The sequence below is a fragment of the Hippocampus bargibanti genome, linkage group LG05, assembly GCF_051943395.1.
Source record: "Hippocampus bargibanti isolate YZ-2025 linkage group LG05, ASM5194339v1, whole genome shotgun sequence".
Lineage (NCBI taxonomy): Eukaryota > Metazoa > Chordata > Actinopteri > Syngnathiformes > Syngnathidae > Hippocampus > Hippocampus bargibanti.
The window spans coordinates 10,936,607-10,956,496 of NC_142738.1; the positions used below are offsets into that span (position 1 = coordinate 10,936,607).

Genomic DNA, 19,890 nt, shown 5'->3' on the forward strand with positions numbered 1-19,890 from the left:
TGTATTTAGAATAATATCCAGTAAATTCAATATTACTGAGGGACAAATATTGCACTTTCAAAGAACACTTGCAGAGATTCTAAGAGTCTCACATGTAGGCATAGAAGTCGACATTGTTCGAAATGTATCGCTCAAATGCTGAATCAAACACCTGCCGTGAATGTTGTGATTCAGCTCCTTGTCTGAGAACAGCAGGTTGTGCAAAAAAATAGAAACATTTCAACAGGTGGATTTAAAACATTGAGAGAAGGTCAAATGAGGTTCAACCATAAAAGTGATGTGTCTGTTTCAGTCCAATCTTGACTTTCATTTTTTTTTATGTGATGAGTATATATTTGCTACGATACAAACAGACGATAAATATCAGGAAGTCACGTGATCAAAGTTTCATCCTAAGAATACAAAGTTGAAAGTTTCTGTAGGTCAGTTTTTTTCCAGCCATTCATCCATGTTTGATCTGTTTTATCCTCACAAGGGTCAAGGAAGTACTGGAGCCTATCCCAGCCATGTTCAGGCAGTATAGGTAGGGGACACCCTGAACTAGTTGCCAGCCCACACAGAGATAAACAAACAGTTCACACTCACACCGAGGGATAATTTAGAGCACAGGTGTCAAAGTCAAGGCCGGGGGCCAAATCCGGCCCGCTACATCTTTTTTTTTCGGCCCACGAAAGCAAATCAAACTTGTGAAATTCCATGATTCTTGCTAAAATCCGAACCAAAATTTCATATTTTTGGATGTAAACCAGAATAACAGTCCTTATTCTTGACTTCAGATTAGAAAAGTAGTTATTCATCAATTTGTTGTGCGCTCTATATGTAATATGTGGAGGGGATTAAACATTCTAATGGCTTCCCCAAATTCATAACGCCCCTCGAGAAGAAACCATAATTACAATGTGGCCCGCGGCAAAAAAATGACTTTGACAACCCTGATTTTGAGTGTTCAATCAGCCTCCCATGCATGTTATTGGAATGTGGGGAGAAACACGAGTACCTGTAGAAAACCCACACAGGCACGGGCAGAACACGCAAACTCCACATAGGAAGGCCTGAGGGATCAAACCCACAACCTCTGCACAGTGAGGTCAATATGCTAAACACTTGACTACCGGGCCGCCCTGTGTCAGATCATGTTTAGGAATTCCAGGCGAAGGCTACTGGGAACTTGCAGCAGCTCCAAAGCCTGCGAGGACGTGCAGAAAGGAAACGTCACCGGGAAACGATAATGCGCATCCATCATCAGTTGCGCAGCGCTGTCGTGATCTTGTCGAAGTGACTGTAACAAAGAAAACGTTTCAACTTTTCAGATTCGCCGTCCAGGACGTGACATGAGTTGTTTTTAATTCAAGTCGCTCCATGTGAGCCCACCTGAACTTTGCGCACAAATGACGACGCGACCCTCTTCTCAAAAAGGTCGACGGGTGTGTATGAATTCAGAATCTTGACGATCTGTGAGCAAATATTCAATTGATTCATTTGAATGCGACAAACCTGAACAGAACCGGCTAGTGTACCTGAACTGTGTTGAGCTCAGTGCATTTTTCAGTGATGGCCTTTGCGTCGTCTTCTGTGGACTTGCTGACCTGCAAAAGCCAGGCGGCCTCGATCAACGGCTTGAGAGTGTCGATGAAATGACAACTCTGGAAGTCTTTCTCCTGAAGCCACTCTTCCAGGTAGCTGATGTTGCATCTGGAAGAGCACCACTGCTGTCATGCTTACAGCCTGTTTTGGGGAGAATTTTTTAAACCTGCCCTACAAAACACATTTATTCCTTAGCTTTAAACACACTTTCAGACTTTATCTCCTCTTGGGTTAGTGTGTCTTTATTTTATTGTTGTTCTTTTATTGTATCCAAATATCCATCAATCCATCTATTCCTTCCATCCATCCATCCAACATTCTTCCATCGATCCATCCATCCACCTTTCCCTCCATCCATCCTTCAATTCAAATCGTCCATCCATCGTCCATCCATCCATCCATCTTCCTTTCATCCATCCATCCACCCATCCACCACACATCTATCAATCCTTCATCCATCCATGTTCCTTCCATCCATCCATTTTTCCCTCCATCCATCCTCCACCCTTACATCAGTGTCTGAAACTCTGAAAAGTTGCCTGCCCGGCCATAAACTTGCCTGTCCCATTTTTCACAACTTGAAACACAATAAGACGACTAATCAATTTTTTTAAATTAAGGAAGTACCTACCACAAATGCTCCCTTGCTTAATTTATGGTAAATATCCCCTGCTGAACATTTTGCTCCAGTTGTTGTTTGTCGTCATGGTGCACAATGTTTGCGTTGCGCTGTTGACTGCTTAAAGCCACGTGGACTCCTCTTTCTAAGCGGCTTTCAAAACTCTCAAGTACACTTTTCAGTCAAGGTGTAGTCCGAAGAACGAAACAGGCTTATGATTGGCTGCCGGCGCTTGGTATGCAAATTGTCAAGCCGGCTGCATACTCGGCACTGGCAGCCAATCAGAACCCTGTTTCGTGCTCCGGACTACACCTTGACTGAAAAGTATACTGGAGAGTTTTGAAAGCCGCTAAGAAAGAGGAGTCCACATGGCTTGTAGCGGTTTGCTTGTAGCTTTTGCTTTATTGAATAAAACAAACGTTTGATTTGAAGAAAATCTTTGATTATATTTTTCTTGAAGAAGTTGTCGGCCACCCGGGCCGAGATGTTTTGAAAGTTGTATGCCTGACGTAAAAGTTGTATGCCCCGGGCCACTGGGCAGACGCTATTTCAAACACTTGCTACACCCATCAACCCATACACCATCCATCCATCTATTCCTCTATCTATCCTTCCATCATCCATCTTTCCCACCATCCATTCTTAAATCCATCCATCTTTCTATCCATCCATCCACCATCCACCATACATCTATCAAGCCCTTATCCATCCATCTTCCATCCATCCATCCATTCTTCCACCCATCCATAAATCCATCCTCCCTCCTCCATCCATCCATCCATCAACGCATACACCATCCATCCCTCTATCCATCCTTCAATCCATCCACCCTCCTCTCCTCCATCCATCCATCCATCCATCCATCCATCCATCCATCCTTCCATCCATCCTTAAATCCATCCATCCATCTACCCATCCTTCCATCCATCCATGGATCCATCCACTCACCAAACCATCCATCAACCCATCCATTCATCCTCCCATTTACCATCCATCCATAATTCCATTCACCCGTCCACCCATCCATCCAATTGGAGCCTGTCCCCGCTATCTTCAGGCACATACAAACCTGATTTGCATCCCTTTTCTGCAGGAGCACATGTCTTTACGCAGTAGCAGGTTGTTGAGGGTGGTCGCCCCAATGTGGAAGAGCAGTTGCTTGACCACCTGTTTAATGAGATGCGGCTCGGTGCCGTGTTGTGTCATGTTGTTGTAGAAGTGAGAGAGTCTCTGAATGATGAAGGAGATGGTGTAGGTCTCCGTGTCGTCATTGGTTTTGAGAGAGCGTTTCAGGAAGCCCCTTAGTTTCATGCTGGAAATACCCTGTAAGCTTTCATGCTCCAACATACCAGGCACTGAAGGGAGAAGCACGGTTTGTACTGCAGTACGAATGAATAAACTTTTCTTTTTGCTCTGTCACATACCAATCGCAGGAGTGAGGGCTCTTTCCATGGCGGCGATGAACTGGTGATAGATGCAGATGGCCAAGTCGCTGACAACCTGCTGATGGTCTGACAAATCAAAGTTCTGCAAGCAGTTGTTGACCTGGCGAGCAGTACTGTACTTGCTGAACTCCTTTTATGAACAAGAGAAAAGGAGATGTTAGGAATGAGGTGGGGCAAATGTGCACTTTTCTGTGGTCCACGCTTAACACAAAGTGCCCTTACCACTTCACCGCTGTACTGCTTGAGACAGTTAAGCAACTGGTACATGTTGGACAGCCAGAAGCACAATAAGCCCAAGTCATTTTGGTGAATCTGAAATGTGAACATTCAGTTCATACTTTTATTCATTGGCTTCTCCCTCATAAGTGAAGCATATTGACAACACAACACACAATATGTTATAAGGGAAAGCTAAAATTGTGCAATGAATCCCTTAACACATATTTGACACTTCAAACTCACCATAGTGACTCTTTTGACAGCAGTTATAGTCGCGTTCATTAAAGACCGCAGTTTGTCTTCGTCGTTCATATAGTCAGCATGGCGTATGCACATGAAGAGAATATAAGCTGGCAAAACAGGAATCATGTTGACCGCCACACCTTTGGGCTTCAGGTCTGCAAGAGCCACAAAAATGCAAGGTCATGTTTTTAAGTGTGGGGGGCGATGAAACAAAATGTACGGGACAGAATTTGGTATGGGTTGCCACAATCAATGGGACTTTTTTGTGTCTCAATAACAAAATTAAAATGTTGTCTCTTGTTTTTCAATGTTGATGTTATTTTTCTGACAGGTACTGTACCACTATTCACATTTCACCCGCGTTTCCATACTTTGGTGAACAGCTGTCCTTATAAATGATTACAATTCCCATACAAAAATGTTGGAGTATGCCGTAGATTATTTGAAATTATAATAAAAATAATGCTAACACAAGCGGAAATGCAGACAGCTTAGCGCACATGTACACGTTTTGCTATTATCAATCCGTCCGTTACATAGCGCTGAAAAAATATGTACGATTGAGGATAACTTTTGCTGGTTTGCCATGACAATAGTTGCGATCGGCAGCAGCATTGTCGTTGGCAACCAGCAGTTGAGACCAACTAGATTTCAGCCAAAATGGTCTTTGGAAGATTGCTTCACAATGTAATTTTTTTACCTGGATAAAGATTGCAGTACACTGTACATTATTTGAAATGATAAAAAATGTATAAAATGTCTTATTATTATTATTATTATTATTATTATTATTGCTGTAAAGTGTCCTTGATTATTGCTGTAAAGTGTCCTTGAGAGCTTTGAAAGGCGCTTAAAATGTAAATTTCTCCATGTGATTATTATTATTATATCCAATCCAATTAATATTATTATTAGTGTTATACTTATTGTTGCTGTAAAGTGTCCATGAGAGTTTTGAAAGGCTCTTATAAATGAAATGTGTTATTAAAATACGCCGAAAATGTATACATTGACAGGTACTTTGTGTTTATTTCAGCTCATTGAGGCATCTGTCTGTTGTAGATAATTCATTACAAATAAATAAATAAACAAAATAATAATAATAATAATAATAATAATAATAATAATAATAATAATAATACTCCTGAATCTGTATCTCTTTGATACTTGGTCTTTTACACATTAAGAAAGAAAAAGAAAATACCTAAAATAAGATTTTGAATGAGTCGAGATTCATCGTCTGGGTTGTACTCCAACATTCCAAGATAATGTTTGGGAAATGATGAAGACGTTTTCTGGGCTGTGTGACGCAACAGAACAGAAACCACAGTTAATTCACATGAGTGTATTTATTATTGATTAAACTTGTAAAAGATAGGCAGGTTACCTTTTTGTGCTGTTTCAAGGCTTATCATTTGATTCTCTAATTGTTTAATGGCTCTTTCCTTCTGGTCAAGTTGCTCTTCAAAGTCCTTGAAGGAAAGCAGAGTTTGGGATACACTGGCCAGCATTGTGAGCCGTTCGATATAACATCTAATGTACGAAACGTACCAAATTTTTAGAAGATAACTCGGCGGCTTCTAGTCTCAGTCGGATCTTGGCATCTCTCTCCATCTGCAGTTGCCTGCTCAGGTGATCGTTTTCCTCTTGAAGGTCTTTTATTTGACCTTGAAGCGTTGTCTTTGCCTCCTCCAGCACCTGAGTTTGATCTTCAAAGTTCCTGGAAGGAATCAAAAGAATGAAGTCAGGATAGTGGCAGCATGATCAAAACAACCGACTCCAATTTGAATATTTCACCTGCACTTTGAAGTCTCTTCTTCAACCATTTTTTGAAGGGTATTTTTAATCTCATCTGCTTTTTCTTGAAAGGTACAAAAATAATCAAATGAAGAGAATTACAAGCAAAAGTTTTTGAAAAACCACTGGACAAAAATCAGAACTCACCCTCTAACTCTTTTCTCTGCTCTTCGACAAGGACCTCACATTCATGTTTTTGTCTTTGCAGCTCTGAAATCTGAACTTTCAGTTCAGGTATGAGCTGAGGGCATATAAATGACATGAAGAAAAGGCAACAAATAATGTGCAGTCGATATAAAATGTCCAAAGAACACTTACGGCGTTTTCGCTGCTCAGCCGGCACACTTCTTTGCGAATGTTCTCATTCGTGTTATTCTTCTCGGTAAAAAAAGATTGCAGGCTGCTGTTCTCATTTTGCAGATAATCTACTTTTAGTTTCAAGCCTTCGATTTGAGTCTCGTAAATTTCTTTCTGCTCCTTGCGGTGGTTCTCCAGGGTTCTACCAAAAATGACATCAAACGTCAAACAGGTCACACCGAGTCAGTCAGGTATGGTCGGGTAAGGATGACTGTGATCGTCACAAAACAGACCTGGTAGCTTTCTCAAGACCACTAAAGGCGGCCAGAAGGTCTTCAGCTTCGTATGTCTTTGCAGAATAATCTGCTGTTATTCTTCGGAAGCACAATAACAGACACTTCAATGACATTATCAAAAGAGAAAGAAAAAGGGCAGAATCGAAATAATCAATTACCCAAGAAGCACCTCTTCTTTCACAACGCTCTCCGAGAGTACTTTGGAAATATCGTGCAGTTTAGCTGAAAAAAAAATGCAATCACAACAATGATGAAAAGGTTTCTTCAGTCGACATCTGTACTTCTTTGAAGGTGTTGGACATATCGCTCCTCATCCAAAGGGCTTTGTCAGCAAACTAAAGTTGTGCTGGTAACTCTGGCCCTATATATATATTCCAAATAGACAGAGGTGGCAGAGGAAACTATCAAAGCAGAGGTCTGGCACTGCCACTTCTGTCCATTAGTGATACATATAAGGCCGGAGTTACCAGCACAACTTTAGTTCGATGATGAAGCTCTTCGGATGAGGAGCGAAAAGTCAGACACCTTCAAAGAAGTACAGATTACGGCTGAAGAAAGCTTTTCCTCGATGGACCACTCCCGTAAGACTGAGAGCCTACACAGACGAATTTGTTTTGAATTTGAGATCTTGAAACATCAGCGATACCTCTTGCTTCTTCAGATTGTTGCTTCATCTTTCGGTCTACGGTCTGCTTTTGATTCTGGAGGTTGCTGAGGTCTCTGCGGAGCTCAGGAATGACCTTGACGTGCTTGGTGAGCTGGGTCACTTGATCCTGAAGGTCGGCAGTCATTTGTTCGCCGTCTTCCAACTTTATCTGCAAACTGACTCTTTCGTCCTTCAGCCTCCTCAGCTCTTCTTTCAGAATTGTCAGCTCCTTTTCGTGTTCCGCTCTCTGGATGTCAAGGTTGTTCTCAGCGATTCTGAAGAGAGGAAATCCTATTAGTCGTGAATGACGACTTCCACGTATTATAACAGTTTTCTTTTTTAAACCTACTTTCGAAGCCTTGCTTGTGTCTCTTTCTCTTCCAGTAGAGTCAGCTTTACTTTATCAAACTTTTCTGTTGGACAATGTCAAGTATTTGATACAAATACATAAAGAGACAGACTGTGTGGAATTGAAGGTACCTTGTTGTTCTTTAGATGAAGCTTCAAACGTTTTCTCGATGGTCTGTTTTTTAATGATTAAGCCATCCAATTGACTTTGAAGATCAGACATTTTCTGTAGCGCGGAGAGAAAATGAAGAATTTGAAGAGCAGAAAATGTCAAATTGCGGTCAGATATCATTGAAGAGAACACGTTGACTAGCTTGTATTGTTGTGATAATTTCCCGCGGTAACGTCAGGGATCTGAGCTCTGATACAATTAACTTTTTGCCCTGGAATAGAACAAGTTTTACAAAATCAGTTGTAAGTCACCAATATGCTGAGAAGGATTGAACAACTGACCAGAGCTAGCTTGATCAACTAGGATGGTTGGAAAGCAATGGATATTGAGAGTGGATGTACTGAGACATCCACCTTGAAAAGGTGCTTCTTCATAACATCAAGTGTTACTTTGCCAACTTAATTTAATCAACCTGACAAACTGCCTGAATTTGGTGAACTTCAGCTTTGGTTTGCACTCTGTGATGGCACCGTCATTTCCGTTTCCTTCCAAAAACTCCAGAAGCTTTCGTGCATTTCTGAATGCATGAAAGATTGATGTCACGATGACAACAAGCACAAGTAGTAAGTAGCCAAGTGACTGAGATGGAAGTGGATCAGAGTATTTACAGCTGGTGGACAGATGTTTGCGTAGCAAGGTTCTGATGGAGGCTTTGCAGGATTGCAGTCAAGGTTTTGGAGACAACTGGATTCCATCAGTTCCATTGTTCACATCCTGGCAGAAAGCCGTCTCGGTTGTTCGTGCCACTTGTCCAGCACTGACTTTAAATGGCTCCCTTGAATCTTGCGTGTACTTATATTCCGCCAAAAAGAACCTCCGTTTGTTTAAAGGATAGGTGGAAAATATTTGGATTTAGGGGTGCGTATCCCTAGTTCGGATGTATGTATTCTTTCTCACAGGATCTTGGTCATTCTCCGCAGAAGAGTTTTCTTTGATATTCCCACAGGAGGAGCCATTATGAATGCATGTCGATATTTGTATTGTTGGTATGTTTTTATTATTATAGTATTTGTGGACAATGGAGAGATATCTGCAATGCTTTTGGAGTTTGGGCTGGTACATTATGTATTCAACTCATTCACTGCCATTCACGGATTTAATCAGGAATTGAAAATAAGACATAGAGCGCCATTCCCGAATTTGTTCGGGCTTTGTTTTTTCATGCTTGGGTAAAGCAGATAAAGCATTGTATTTTGGACAGCCACCCTCATTTCAAGCTCATATAAGTCCAGACCCATATAATTTAGGAATTAACTCTTTTTTCTCATGAAAGAAGAGAGTCTAAGGTTTCTTATATCGCATTGAATGTTTACGTTGTCTTAAAAGACAATATTCTGTGGGTCCTGGAATTCGGGTGACAATGACACTGGAGTGCACAAATTTTTTTCACATGTCTGGCTCACAAATTTATTCAGGAATTGAAAATACGACGTAGAGCGCCATTCCCGAATTTGTTCAGGTTTTGTTTTTTCATGCTTGGGTGCCGATAAAGCGCTGGCCATGGCCTCTGGCAATGTTTCACAAGGGGGCAACATTTCCATTTTTTCCATGTTCTTTGTTCCAGCTTCAGCTGTTGTTATAGCGCTCTCTCTCTCTCTCTCTCTCTCTCTCTCTCTCTCTCTCTCTCTCTCTCTCTCTCTCTCTCTCTCTCTCTCTCTCTCTCTCTCTCTCTCTCTCTCTCTCTCTCTCTCTCTCTCTCTCTCTCTCTTGTTTGTTTATTTATGTATTGCATTGTATTTTGGACAGCTGCCCTCATTTCAAGCTCATATAACTCCAGACCCATACAAGTTAAGAATTAACTCTTTTTTTTCTGATAAAAGCAGAGAGTCTAAGGTTTCTAACGCTGTCTTGAATATTTATGCAGTCCTAAAACTCAATATTCTATGGGTCCGGGAATTCAAGTGACAATGACAAAAACCCTGGCACATTTTTGCACATCGTCTGGCAGTGAATGAGTTCAAATGTAGGAACGGTTCTTTTTTGGATTGCTGCAATGTGTAGATGGTTGAAGAAAAAAAAGCTCTAAAGATTTAAGGCATCTAGGCCAAATCCTATGTTGTCCAGTCACATCGGGTTCTACAATCAAAACTGACTGACCAGAGAAGCATCTTTTTTGACTTTCTTCTCTCTCGCTTCCAACGATGCCCTCTGGGTGGCTGATTTTTCCAGCTGTGTCTCCAGAGCCTGCAGCCTGTCCATGGCTTGAGAATGGGAGTTGGCCAAACTCGTCAGTCTTTCCACCAAACCTCGGTTTTCTTTACTCTGGGATTAAGGAGCAGGGGTTAGGTTTCGTCTTCTGCGAGGGGGCCGTGAGACGACATTTACCTGCTCCTCATTCTTCTTTCGGAGCTGCTGTACCCTGAAGGACAGCTGAACCTGATGCACCAGTTGACGCATGGCTTTAAAACGTCGCCGAGCCAGCCATGCTCTGGCGTATTTCTGCAGCACCGACGCCTTGCGTGCTTCCACCAGCTAAGCGAAGACCATGACGCCGTTTAAAGCCTAAATTTGATTCCATGGCTTGACCAATAGCGCCAAGTAAACTACAGTTACAGACCTGGGAATAGTATTTACGGGCCAGCCAACCTCGTGTGTAAGCTTGGATGGTAATGATGGCCAAGCGTACCATTTGGTAGCTCTTCTGTATGCGGAAGCCTCTCCAATACCTTTGAATGACCACTGCTGCCCAGCCTTGTTTCAGGTTTGCTGCGCTCACTGCTTGCTGCCGTTTTACAAACAAAACAACACAAATTGTGGATATTTGACCTCTAAATGTCACAATTTTGAGCCATTGCTGAAACCTACTGACCGTACAGTCCTCTTGCCACGGATGTACTGTTGAATCAGGATGGCTGCCTGCCTCAAGCGTTGGTATTTTCTGCTTTGGCTCCACCCACGTACATATTTCTGAATGGTAATGCAAGCACCTCTCAGTCGGTCCAGACGCAGTTTTTCTAAATATGCGACTTGACCAGCTCGAAGGAAGATCTTTGTGCGACCAAATTTGTACTGGTTAGGATCCTGAAAACAGAGCCATGGACAAAATACAACAAGTATGTGGAAGTTTAAATGTGATCCATTTGTCAAGAGACACATTGGTCAATACAGACAGATCCCAAGCTCCCACCTGAATCAACCTCTGAAGCACAAATTTGCACGTCTGCTTCTTGTCATCAAGGTCCGCCTCCTCGTTAGTCATTAGGACATTGAAGCGGCTGTAAAACTCAAAATAGGTCCACCTGCCAACAAAACGTATTTGCATTGGAATTACAGTAGATGAGGAAAGAGTTTTGTCATTTATGGATATTTAGTTAATGCAGATCACCTTGATGGGTAACTTTGGGCACTGATGCGAATTGTTTCAAGCACTCCACAGGCTCGCAGCTGTTGCACCACCCTCCCGGAATCATATCTGGAAACAAAAAGTCATGTTTAACTCATTCACTGCCATTCCCGAATTTATTCAGGAATTGAGAAGCATGACATGGAGCGCCATTCCCGAATTTGTTCGGGTTTTGTTTTGTTTTTTTTCTTCCGAAGGGGGTGCGTTTGAAGCTTTGGTCAGACCTCTGGCAATGTTTTTCCCTCCCACGAGGGGGCAGCATTTGCACTCAAAGTATTGCATTTAAAATTACATTAAAATACTTGTCTTAAACCTTTGAAAAAATATTCACATATACTTTTACCCTAAAAAGTTAAATACAACTGAACTGTTGTGCTTGAAGAGTGCAAACTATACTGTTGATAAAAATTCACCCGAAAATGATTTTTTTTATTTAAACCTATTGTATCTGTTTGATTTTTTTGTTTTAATGTCTGTTGTACCTAATATTTTTTTATCCACTACTGCTCCCCATGCCGCACTGTGACACTGCTCCACTGAGTTACATTGATTGTAGCATTGGTACAGCAAATGTAATCTTAAGTCATTCACTACCATTCCCGAATTTATTATGGCATCACATGGAGCGCTATTCACGAATTTATTTCGGGTTTTGTTTTTTTTCTTGCGGGGGGAGGGTGGAGGCGGGGGGGAAAATCGCTGGTCAGAACTCTGGCTATGTTTTTCATCCCCCACGAGGAGGCAGCATTTGTTTTTTTTGTACAGCCGCCCCTATTTCAAGCTCAGATAACTCCAGACTAATATAACTTAGGAATTAACTCTCTTTTTCTGATGAAAGAAGAGAGTCTAAGAACGCTGCATTGAATGTTTATGTTGTCTTAAAATTATTATTATTTTGTGGATCCTGCAATTTGAGTCAAAATGACACAAACCCTGGCACTGGTGTGGACACATTTTTGCACATCGTCCGGCAGTGAATCAGTTAATAGCAGGAAAAAAAGCTCGTAAGTAGGAAAAACCGCTTTACTAGTGTAAGTATTTCCAAGTACTTACTCAAATGGGAGCTTTTCATCATTTGGTTTAATGCAACGCACATAGTGAGGGGTCGTAGCATTCAGCGTCTCCATCAGCAGCGACAGCGAGCTGCAGAACTACAATGTAATCACAATGTGGCAACATAGACACAAAAAATATGACCCAAACTGCGAAGTCAATTTTGACATGTCTACCTTCTGTCCAACTGAGGCCCTCAGTTGTTTATTGGCCGATTTCACACCAGGCTTGGCCGGCTTCACTTTAATACCTTTCATGTTGGGAACACTCTGCCCCTCCTCTTGAAAAAATTTGGCCAGAAAGGTGAACTGATAACAATAACGAAAAATAAAGGTTGCGCGTTAATAATTGTTGTTGATACATACAGTATTCTTATGTTCATAAAACATTTGTTTGAACGTGTTTACCTTACTGGCTTTCAAAACCTCAACCAGTTCTTCATAAAGAGCATCTCGGTTCTTCTCAAGAAAACCTTTGCACTGATACTCCACCTGTTTCGCACCAAGACCAAATGATCATTTTGGAGAATTGTATCCCACTGTTTTGCTTGGAATAGTTTGGGAATGTTGTATTTTGGTTCTAATATGACCGTGTTCCAGTTTACAAAGCAAAGTCCATCAATAGGTCTGTGTAGGCTCTCAGTCGTACAAGAGTGGTCCATCGAGAAAAAGGTTTCTTCAGCGTCATCTGTACTTCTTTGTCGGACTTATCTCTCCTCATCCGAAGAGCTTTGTCAGCGAGCTAAAGTTGTGCTGGTTAACATGGCCTTATATTGTTGTACTAAGTTCATCCTGTCTACTTGATATCTAATATTAAGCAGATTCTTTACTTACAGACAGTGTAGGTGTTCAAATAGCTGACATGTTTCGGCGATTACTTCCGCCTTCGTCAGAGTGACGAAGAATCTGCTTAATATATGGCCTTATATCCCTAATGACAGAGGTGGTTGTGCCAGAACTCTGCTCTGATAAGTCCCTACTCTAAGGTTGTGGGAGCAGTGAACCACTCCCTGAAGCCAATCTGTTTACCTCTATTGTTCTGTCCTTGGCTCTGTTTTTACCTCATTAGAATTACTAAGCCTATTTGGTATCGGCCTTAGAAGTCTGTTATGAGCACGGTCTAAATTAAACCTTAAACCAGCACAACTTTAATTCGCTGACGAAGTTCTTTGGATGAATGAATTTGGTGAAGAAGTACTCACTCTCACCCTTTTAAAAATAATTCTAAAGCTCATTGTGTGGTGCAATGGGTCGAAGGTGTTCTGTACCTTGTCTGCAAAGTGTTGAATGACAAAGGTCTCATTGGACAGCTTGGGCAATTCAAACAAAGGATTGCTGCCCAGATAGTTGGACAGTTTTTGAAGCCAACTTTGATCGGTGCCTTGAGGAAACTAAAGAAAATGACATAGTTGTATTTGAGAACAAGTAAGGACTCATTCATTGTCAAAATTCAAAAGTCTTTTGTACCAAACACTCTTCATCAAGCAAGTCCAGGATTCCCATTTTGGCTTCAATCAAGTCTATGACTGGCTGATTATCATAGAAATCGATTAACGTCCACGGAATGTCTTCTTTCATGTATTCCTCTTGTTCCAGTTTGAACACATGCTGAGATCGAAAGAGAAAAACATGAAAAGGTGTTCCATCGAGAGGAATGCATCTTTTTTTTTTTTTTGCGAGTTTGGATGATACGAACCAAGTTAAACTGTTGCTGAAGCTTTTCATTGGCATAGTTGATACAAAACTGCTCAAAGCTGTTGATGTCAAACGTCTCGAAGCTGAGGACGACGTAATGAAAACAGAGATGAAGATATAATCAAAAGACAGAAAATCACTTTTTTTTTCTCCCCTTACCCATAAATGTCCAACACCCCAATGAAAGCATGTTGCTTTCCCGGAACCTGCAGTGCTTTGTTGATCTTGTTAATAACGCAGTTAAACAAATGAGCGTAGATCCGTTTGGCGAGGGCATCCTTAGAATTCACTGCACGGTCTTTGTGCAACGGTTTCACCACCGTCTCGGCCACTAGGACAAGCCTCCGATTGCACAGCCAACGTACGAGGTCATCTGCGCGCACAGCCAACAACTCGCAGACAATGTGCAAATGTGAATCGCTGCTCTGAAAGTCAATAAAATAGACAAAAGATTGGAATTTGGTATTCCCTCACAAACTCATTATAAGATCTGATAGAGATCTGAGATATACGTTTTCAAAGATGATAAACATTAATTGCCAGAAAGGTAATGATTCTTACTTGCAATTGTTTGAAAATGTGAAAACCATTTCGCTTATTGTTTTGGTGCTAATGTAACAACTATTGTACAGATTAGAAGTGGCCAATTTTTAGAAATTCTTTTTTAGATTTTGTGTGGCACTGGAAGACCAGTCTTAGTTATGCTTACATTAGCTCTTATACTCACCAATGTGGGTATGCCTAATATTGTATCTTATCTTTTTTTCTTTTTCTTTTGGAGGGGGGGGCTAAATGATATGCAGGACGAACACGGTAGATCAGAAAATAAAATGTTGAGGGTGTCGAAACCCTTTTGTGAAAAAAAAAAGGAAAAGTACAAAATGAGTTCTTGCACTGAACTCATTCACTGACAGACAATGTGTCGAAACTGTGTCCACTCCAGTGCCAGGGTTTTTGTCATTGTCACTTGAATTCCAGGACCCACAGAATATTGAATTTTAACTACATAAACATTCAATGCAGCGTAAGAAACCTTAGACTATCTTCTTTCAAAAGAAAAAAAAAAGATTTAATTCCTAAATTATATGGTTCGGGAGTTATATGAGCTTGAAATCAGGTCGGCTGTCCAAATACATATTGGTTAATATAGCGCTTTAACAAAACACTTGAAGCTGGATCAAAGCGCTAACATGGAAAAAAGGGAAATGCTACCCCATTGTGAAAGGGAAAAAAAAACATTGCCAGAGGCCATGGCCAGCGCTTTATCGGCACCCAAACAAGAAAGAACAAAACCTGAACAAATTCGGGAATGGCGCTCTATGTCATATTTTCAATTTCCAAATGAATTTGTCAATGGCAATGGCAGTGAATGTCAGTATCTTGTTAACCAGTTTTGTGTCATCCTCTAGTGGTGTTCATTTGTTCGTTCTTTCGTTCTTTCATTCATTCATCCAATAATCCATTTAGGTATATCTATTCATTCATTTATACAGGCAAGGCCTTTCCACTGGGAGTACGTGTGTGTGTGCGTGCGTGTGTGTGTGTGTGGTGGGGGGGCAGGGAGTTTATGTGACTATTTTGGTGTTTACTTGAAACCCGTTGTTGGATTAGACAATTAAAATATCTCTTTACCCGTTGAAATCCAAAGTGTGCATATTTGTTAAGGCAGATTTCCAGCTTTTAATATCTTAAAGGACAACTGACGTCTCCGGACAAGTTGTGTCCATAATTTGTAAAATGGCTTCAAATGACTTCTACTGAGCATATTTTACAAAGTTTCCACTGCATAGAGCTATATTTTACGTTTTAAGACTCGCGCTGAATATTCCGGAAGTCTTGTTTTTGAGTTGGTGACGAGTCCTCACCCTACGTCACTGAAGGAACGCCCCTGAGCGAGAAAGGACATACCTTGCATCACCTCAATGCATTTTGCGGTACTTTGTTTGGTCTGAAAACTTCGTGTTGATGGCGAAATTAGAAGGAAAACACATAAATAACGCAATGGTGAATCGTTGTATGTTACATCGAGACAACTCTTAGATATTCGTTGACAAAAATTCCAAAGTGAAGAATAAAACTTTTTCCAACGGAGCTCTGGCGCCATCTTCTGCATTTTCTGCGACGCTACACATCAGTCTTGATCCCTCAAAATGACCCGGAAGACCTTCTTTAATCAATTGCAAACATTTATACTTTCCTCTTCAGAACTATTTGAATCATATTCATTACTGGATGTGTAACGATGCAAGGCGTCTTGGCGTGATGTCACGAACTGGGGCGGGACTTTCTGAAAATGACCAATTCGCAGCTCAATTTTTTGCAGATTTTGGACCCTTTAAATCAATTTTACTGGTGTTTTGCATTTGACTAAAAATATCAGCAGCGTGTTTTGGGTATTTTAGATGCTATAAAACGTTTTTCTGATGTCAGTTAGGAAACAAAAAAGTGATGTCGGTTGTCCTTTAATGGTAAGTAAGCCTAAAAAAGAAGCATGCCTCACAGAAATGGATGACCTATCATCGCCGGAGCTCTTAATTTCCACATTTCCTAGATGTAGAATGGCTGCAAGAACTTTGAAAACATCGGCTTGAAAGTCCTCATTCAGTCCTAAACAACCACAAAGAGGTCATATGAACATTACGCAGCACTTTTGTACAATAATTGATTTGATTGAATCTGACACATGCTTTACCCAAAAGTGAAAAGGTCTGCTGAGTCTCCTCCATGCCTTTCCTGTCATCCACACCTTCAATAATGATATCGCCACCCATCCCTGTGTAGTGGAACTCATCTGCACTCACTGTATGAAAAAAACAAAAATATGTATATCGATATACAGTACAATAGTGAGATGTCACAAACCTTCACAAACTTACTCAGTTTCAGTGCCTTGAACTGTGGCAGATGCGCACAAGCGCACAGTTGGTAAAATATGTGATAATTCCTCTCAGACTCAGCCTGAGAGCAAAAATGTTACACGGGTGAGACAGCGGGAGAATAATTAACCCGAATATCCAGTTGTTTACCTGGAAAACAACTCTAGATTTCTCCAACAGGTAAGTCCTCATGTTTGCACCAATTATTCGATACCTATCGTCAAAACTGATCTCAGTGAATTTCCCAAAGCGGCTGCTGTTGTCGTTCCTGATCGTCTTTGCGTTGCCAATGGCCTGAGGAAAAAAATGTCAAGCAAGATTAATCCAGAGGCCATCACCACAGTAACATTGACTGAACACGACCAAATTATTTGTTACCTCTGTTATGGGATTGGATGCCAGGACCTTGTCTTCAACTTGTGTCTTGCTGCCAGATTTGCTGACAACAGCAAAATACCTCATAGCATACGGAGCAGACACTGTTTTACCAGCTCCAGATTCTCCACTGATGATGATGGACTGGTTCTTGTGGTTTCTGGTCAAGACAGCAAAGAATTGTTACTCAAAAATAAATATATCAATATCTATATCTCGGTAGAGTTTTTAATCATGGATATGTATTCTATAGTGGATCTCGACAGATCAATACATCCATATAGAAGTTGACGAGTTTCATACACTGTATTTTCTTCAAGGCAACCAACATTCACCATGAGTAAAACCCTTAATTCATTTACTGCCAGACAGTGTGCAAAAAGGGCCAAAAAACTCCAGTGCCAGGGTTTTTGTCATTTTCACTCAAATTGCAGGACCCACAGAATATTGAGTTTTAGGACTACATAAACATTCAATTTAGTGAGAAACCTTAGACTCTCTTCTCTCATCAGAAAAAGAGTTAATTCCCAAGTTATATGAGTCTGGAGTTATATAAGCTTGAAATGGGGGCGAGCATACAAAAGACAAATGCTCATGGTAGGGAAAAATATAGCCAGAGGTCTGACCAGTGCTTTATCGGCAGGCCCCGCACAAGAAAAACCAAAACCCGAAAAAAAAAAAATCGGGAATGGCGCTCCATGTCATGCTTTTCAATTCCCAAACAAATTCGGGAATGGCAGTGAATGAGTTAAGATCCGTTACATTTGTTGTACCAATGCTACATGTAACTTAGTGGAACAGTGTCAAAGTGCGGCAAGAGTCGCAATCGTGGTTAAAAAAAAACATTAGGTACAATAGATATTCAAAACAACAAAAATGAAATGTGAAATGTAAATTTCTCCACTGTGAGACTAATAAAGGAAAATCCAATCCAACCCAATAGATATCCAATATTTTTTTAAAATCCTTTCAGAGTGAATTTTTATCACCAGTGCAGTTTGCACTCTTGAAGCACAAATACAGTTCAGTTGCATTCAACATTTTAGCATAAAAGTATATTTAATGTGAATATTTATTCAAAAATGTAAGAAGTTTTTAATTTAATTTTTAAATGCATCACTTTTTAGTGCATTTCAGAGTTGTTAAAAGTGAAGACAACTTTTAAGAAACATGAAGTCGCCTTATGATATGTCTTTGCGGGCCATATAAAATGATGTAGCGGGGCGGATCTGGGCCCGTGTGCCTTTATTTAGATTCTCACGAAAAGTATTTTTTCCCTTGTTTTTGTCATGTTATTCCATATTTTCCCAAGTTAGTTGATAACAAATATGTTTAAAAATTACTAAAAAAAATCCTCATATCTGCGCTCTTGTTCACCTGGCCAGCTGTTTGTAAGCCTCCTCTGCCACCGCAAATATATGAGGATCCATGTTTCCCATGTTCTGACCGGAGTATGCATGAATGATTGCATCTCCATAAATATGAATTTGCTGGTAGGGATTCAACGCCACTAGGATGATGCCTACAAGGGGGAGACAAGATAAGACAAGTGAAAACAGCACCTCAGGGCCAACACCAGTGAGACAGAGCGTTTCTTCTGCGCCTACCGCAGTAAGTGTAGATGATTCTGGATTCCAGAAAGCGCACTTTAAGATTGTGCAGGACAGCAGGTTCATGGAGGTAGCTGAGCGCAGTGAGATCATTTTCCCCAACTAAGATGTCAGGGTTGCGAAGAGGAGGGAGTTCTGGTGGCGACGAGTCAACAATGTACTTGTGCTCCTTGAATAAAGAGAAAAGGTTCATGTCTGGTTAACTTATTCAACAACAGGTGTTGATGAATTTTGTCACTTTCACTTACTGTGCCATTTTCCAGAAGCAGTTGTAAACAATCATCGCCAAAGAGGAAATCTCTCACAATCTCGGCTGATTTCCACACATGTTCAACATCTGGAATCCACACTCTGTTGTACTAGAGTGTAAATGAAAAGTTACACCTTAAAACTGTTATTACACGTCGATATTTGTCACTGTAAAGATTTTCTCTCTACTTGCACTTGGATAATGCTGAAAATAACATATTGTTTGTTGTGTGACATTAAATAGTTGATTTGCCAGGACAAATTGCCTTCCAAAATGATTTACAAAGGAACCATATGTGTCTTGAGTACGATTATAAATACATACTTTGCAATATGGCGTAATAAATTGTAGTTTTTTTCTTACCCGCGTGTATAGCTGAATCAACGCCATGTTTTAGCGTTATTGTTGTAAATCATAAAGTCGAAAAATGAGTTCATCATCTGAACTGTACTTCCTAAGTGACCGACATTTTTTGGTGACTTGGTAAACTCAACGATGGGAAAAATCGTAGAAAAGGCAGGAATGATATTGCACGTCCGTTTGGCTTTTCAAAACAATTGTTCCTGGAATTTGCTTTAATCAAAAATTGCCTTTCCTCCGGTGGATTGATCGATTGATCAACGTGAAGTCGTATTCAACCGGCTTTCAATTCACGGGTATATCATTTTTAGCGTGAAATGGTGAGCAACTGAAATATGCCGTTTGGTCAAGAGTAAATTAATCATATTAATTTGAAAATATCAGGCGTGAAAATGCTCTTCTCCTTGCATACTTGATTTTGCCGGTGGGAGCTTCTCACCTGTTGCTTCTGTGACAGAAGACCCCGCCCACCTGACGCGGGCTGGTTTGCTCAAGGATCCCAGGCGAAAGAATCCGGATACAAATACCATAAAATCTATTTAGGAGACTAACAGAAAGTAACAGGAAGTTTAATTCAATTCACACGGAAACAAAAAGTACCTTCAAGTGACCATACTGTAGTAGCAAATGGTGATTGTTTTTCTATTCTTGTGTATTTTTGTG

At 40.7% G+C, this 19,890-nt stretch overlaps 1 protein-coding gene across 1 annotated transcript; it reads right to left on the bottom strand.

The window, feature by feature from the left end:
• Positions 1 to 282: 282 nt before the first annotated feature.
• Positions 283 to 19,354, bottom strand: myo5c (myosin VC). Its single transcript, XM_088996446.1, has 40 exons — positions 19,231 to 19,354; positions 18,866 to 18,976; positions 18,615 to 18,786; positions 18,385 to 18,529; positions 17,011 to 17,167; positions 16,783 to 16,926; positions 16,633 to 16,714; positions 16,449 to 16,556; positions 16,257 to 16,363; positions 13,916 to 14,181; positions 13,758 to 13,839; positions 13,529 to 13,669; positions 13,330 to 13,452; positions 12,470 to 12,553; positions 12,239 to 12,370; positions 12,063 to 12,160; positions 10,992 to 11,078; positions 10,794 to 10,905; positions 10,468 to 10,687; positions 10,224 to 10,381; positions 9,992 to 10,138; positions 9,764 to 9,928; positions 7,627 to 7,720; positions 7,496 to 7,559; positions 7,147 to 7,421; positions 6,659 to 6,722; positions 6,498 to 6,578; positions 6,226 to 6,406; positions 6,055 to 6,148; positions 5,908 to 5,971; positions 5,662 to 5,830; positions 5,498 to 5,582; positions 5,315 to 5,410; positions 4,111 to 4,265; positions 3,871 to 3,960; positions 3,628 to 3,778; positions 3,273 to 3,558; positions 1,518 to 1,692; positions 1,372 to 1,452; positions 283 to 1,279 (listed from the first exon to the last, which is right to left on the bottom strand). Exons 1-40 carry the CDS (start codon positions 19,255 to 19,257, stop codon positions 1,127 to 1,129), a joined length of 5,226 nt encoding a protein of 1,741 aa, XP_088852572.1. The 5' UTR covers positions 19,258 to 19,354; the 3' UTR covers positions 283 to 1,126.
• Positions 19,355 to 19,890: the final 536 nt, after the last annotated feature.

Excerpts from the sequence above, each read along its gene's own strand:
- myo5c (XM_088996446.1), bottom strand. The coding sequence starts at position 19,257 with ATGGCGTTGATTCAGCTATACACGCGG. Across the intron at positions 18,787-18,865 it reads TGCTTCTGGAAAATGGCACA|GAGCACAAGTACATTGTTGA; the intron begins GTAAGTGAAAGT and ends TCTTTATTCAAG. Across the intron at positions 10,382-10,467 it reads GAGGACTGTACGGTCAGTAG|TGAGCGCAGCAAACCTGAAA; the intron begins GTTTCAGCAATG and ends GGCAGCAAGCAG.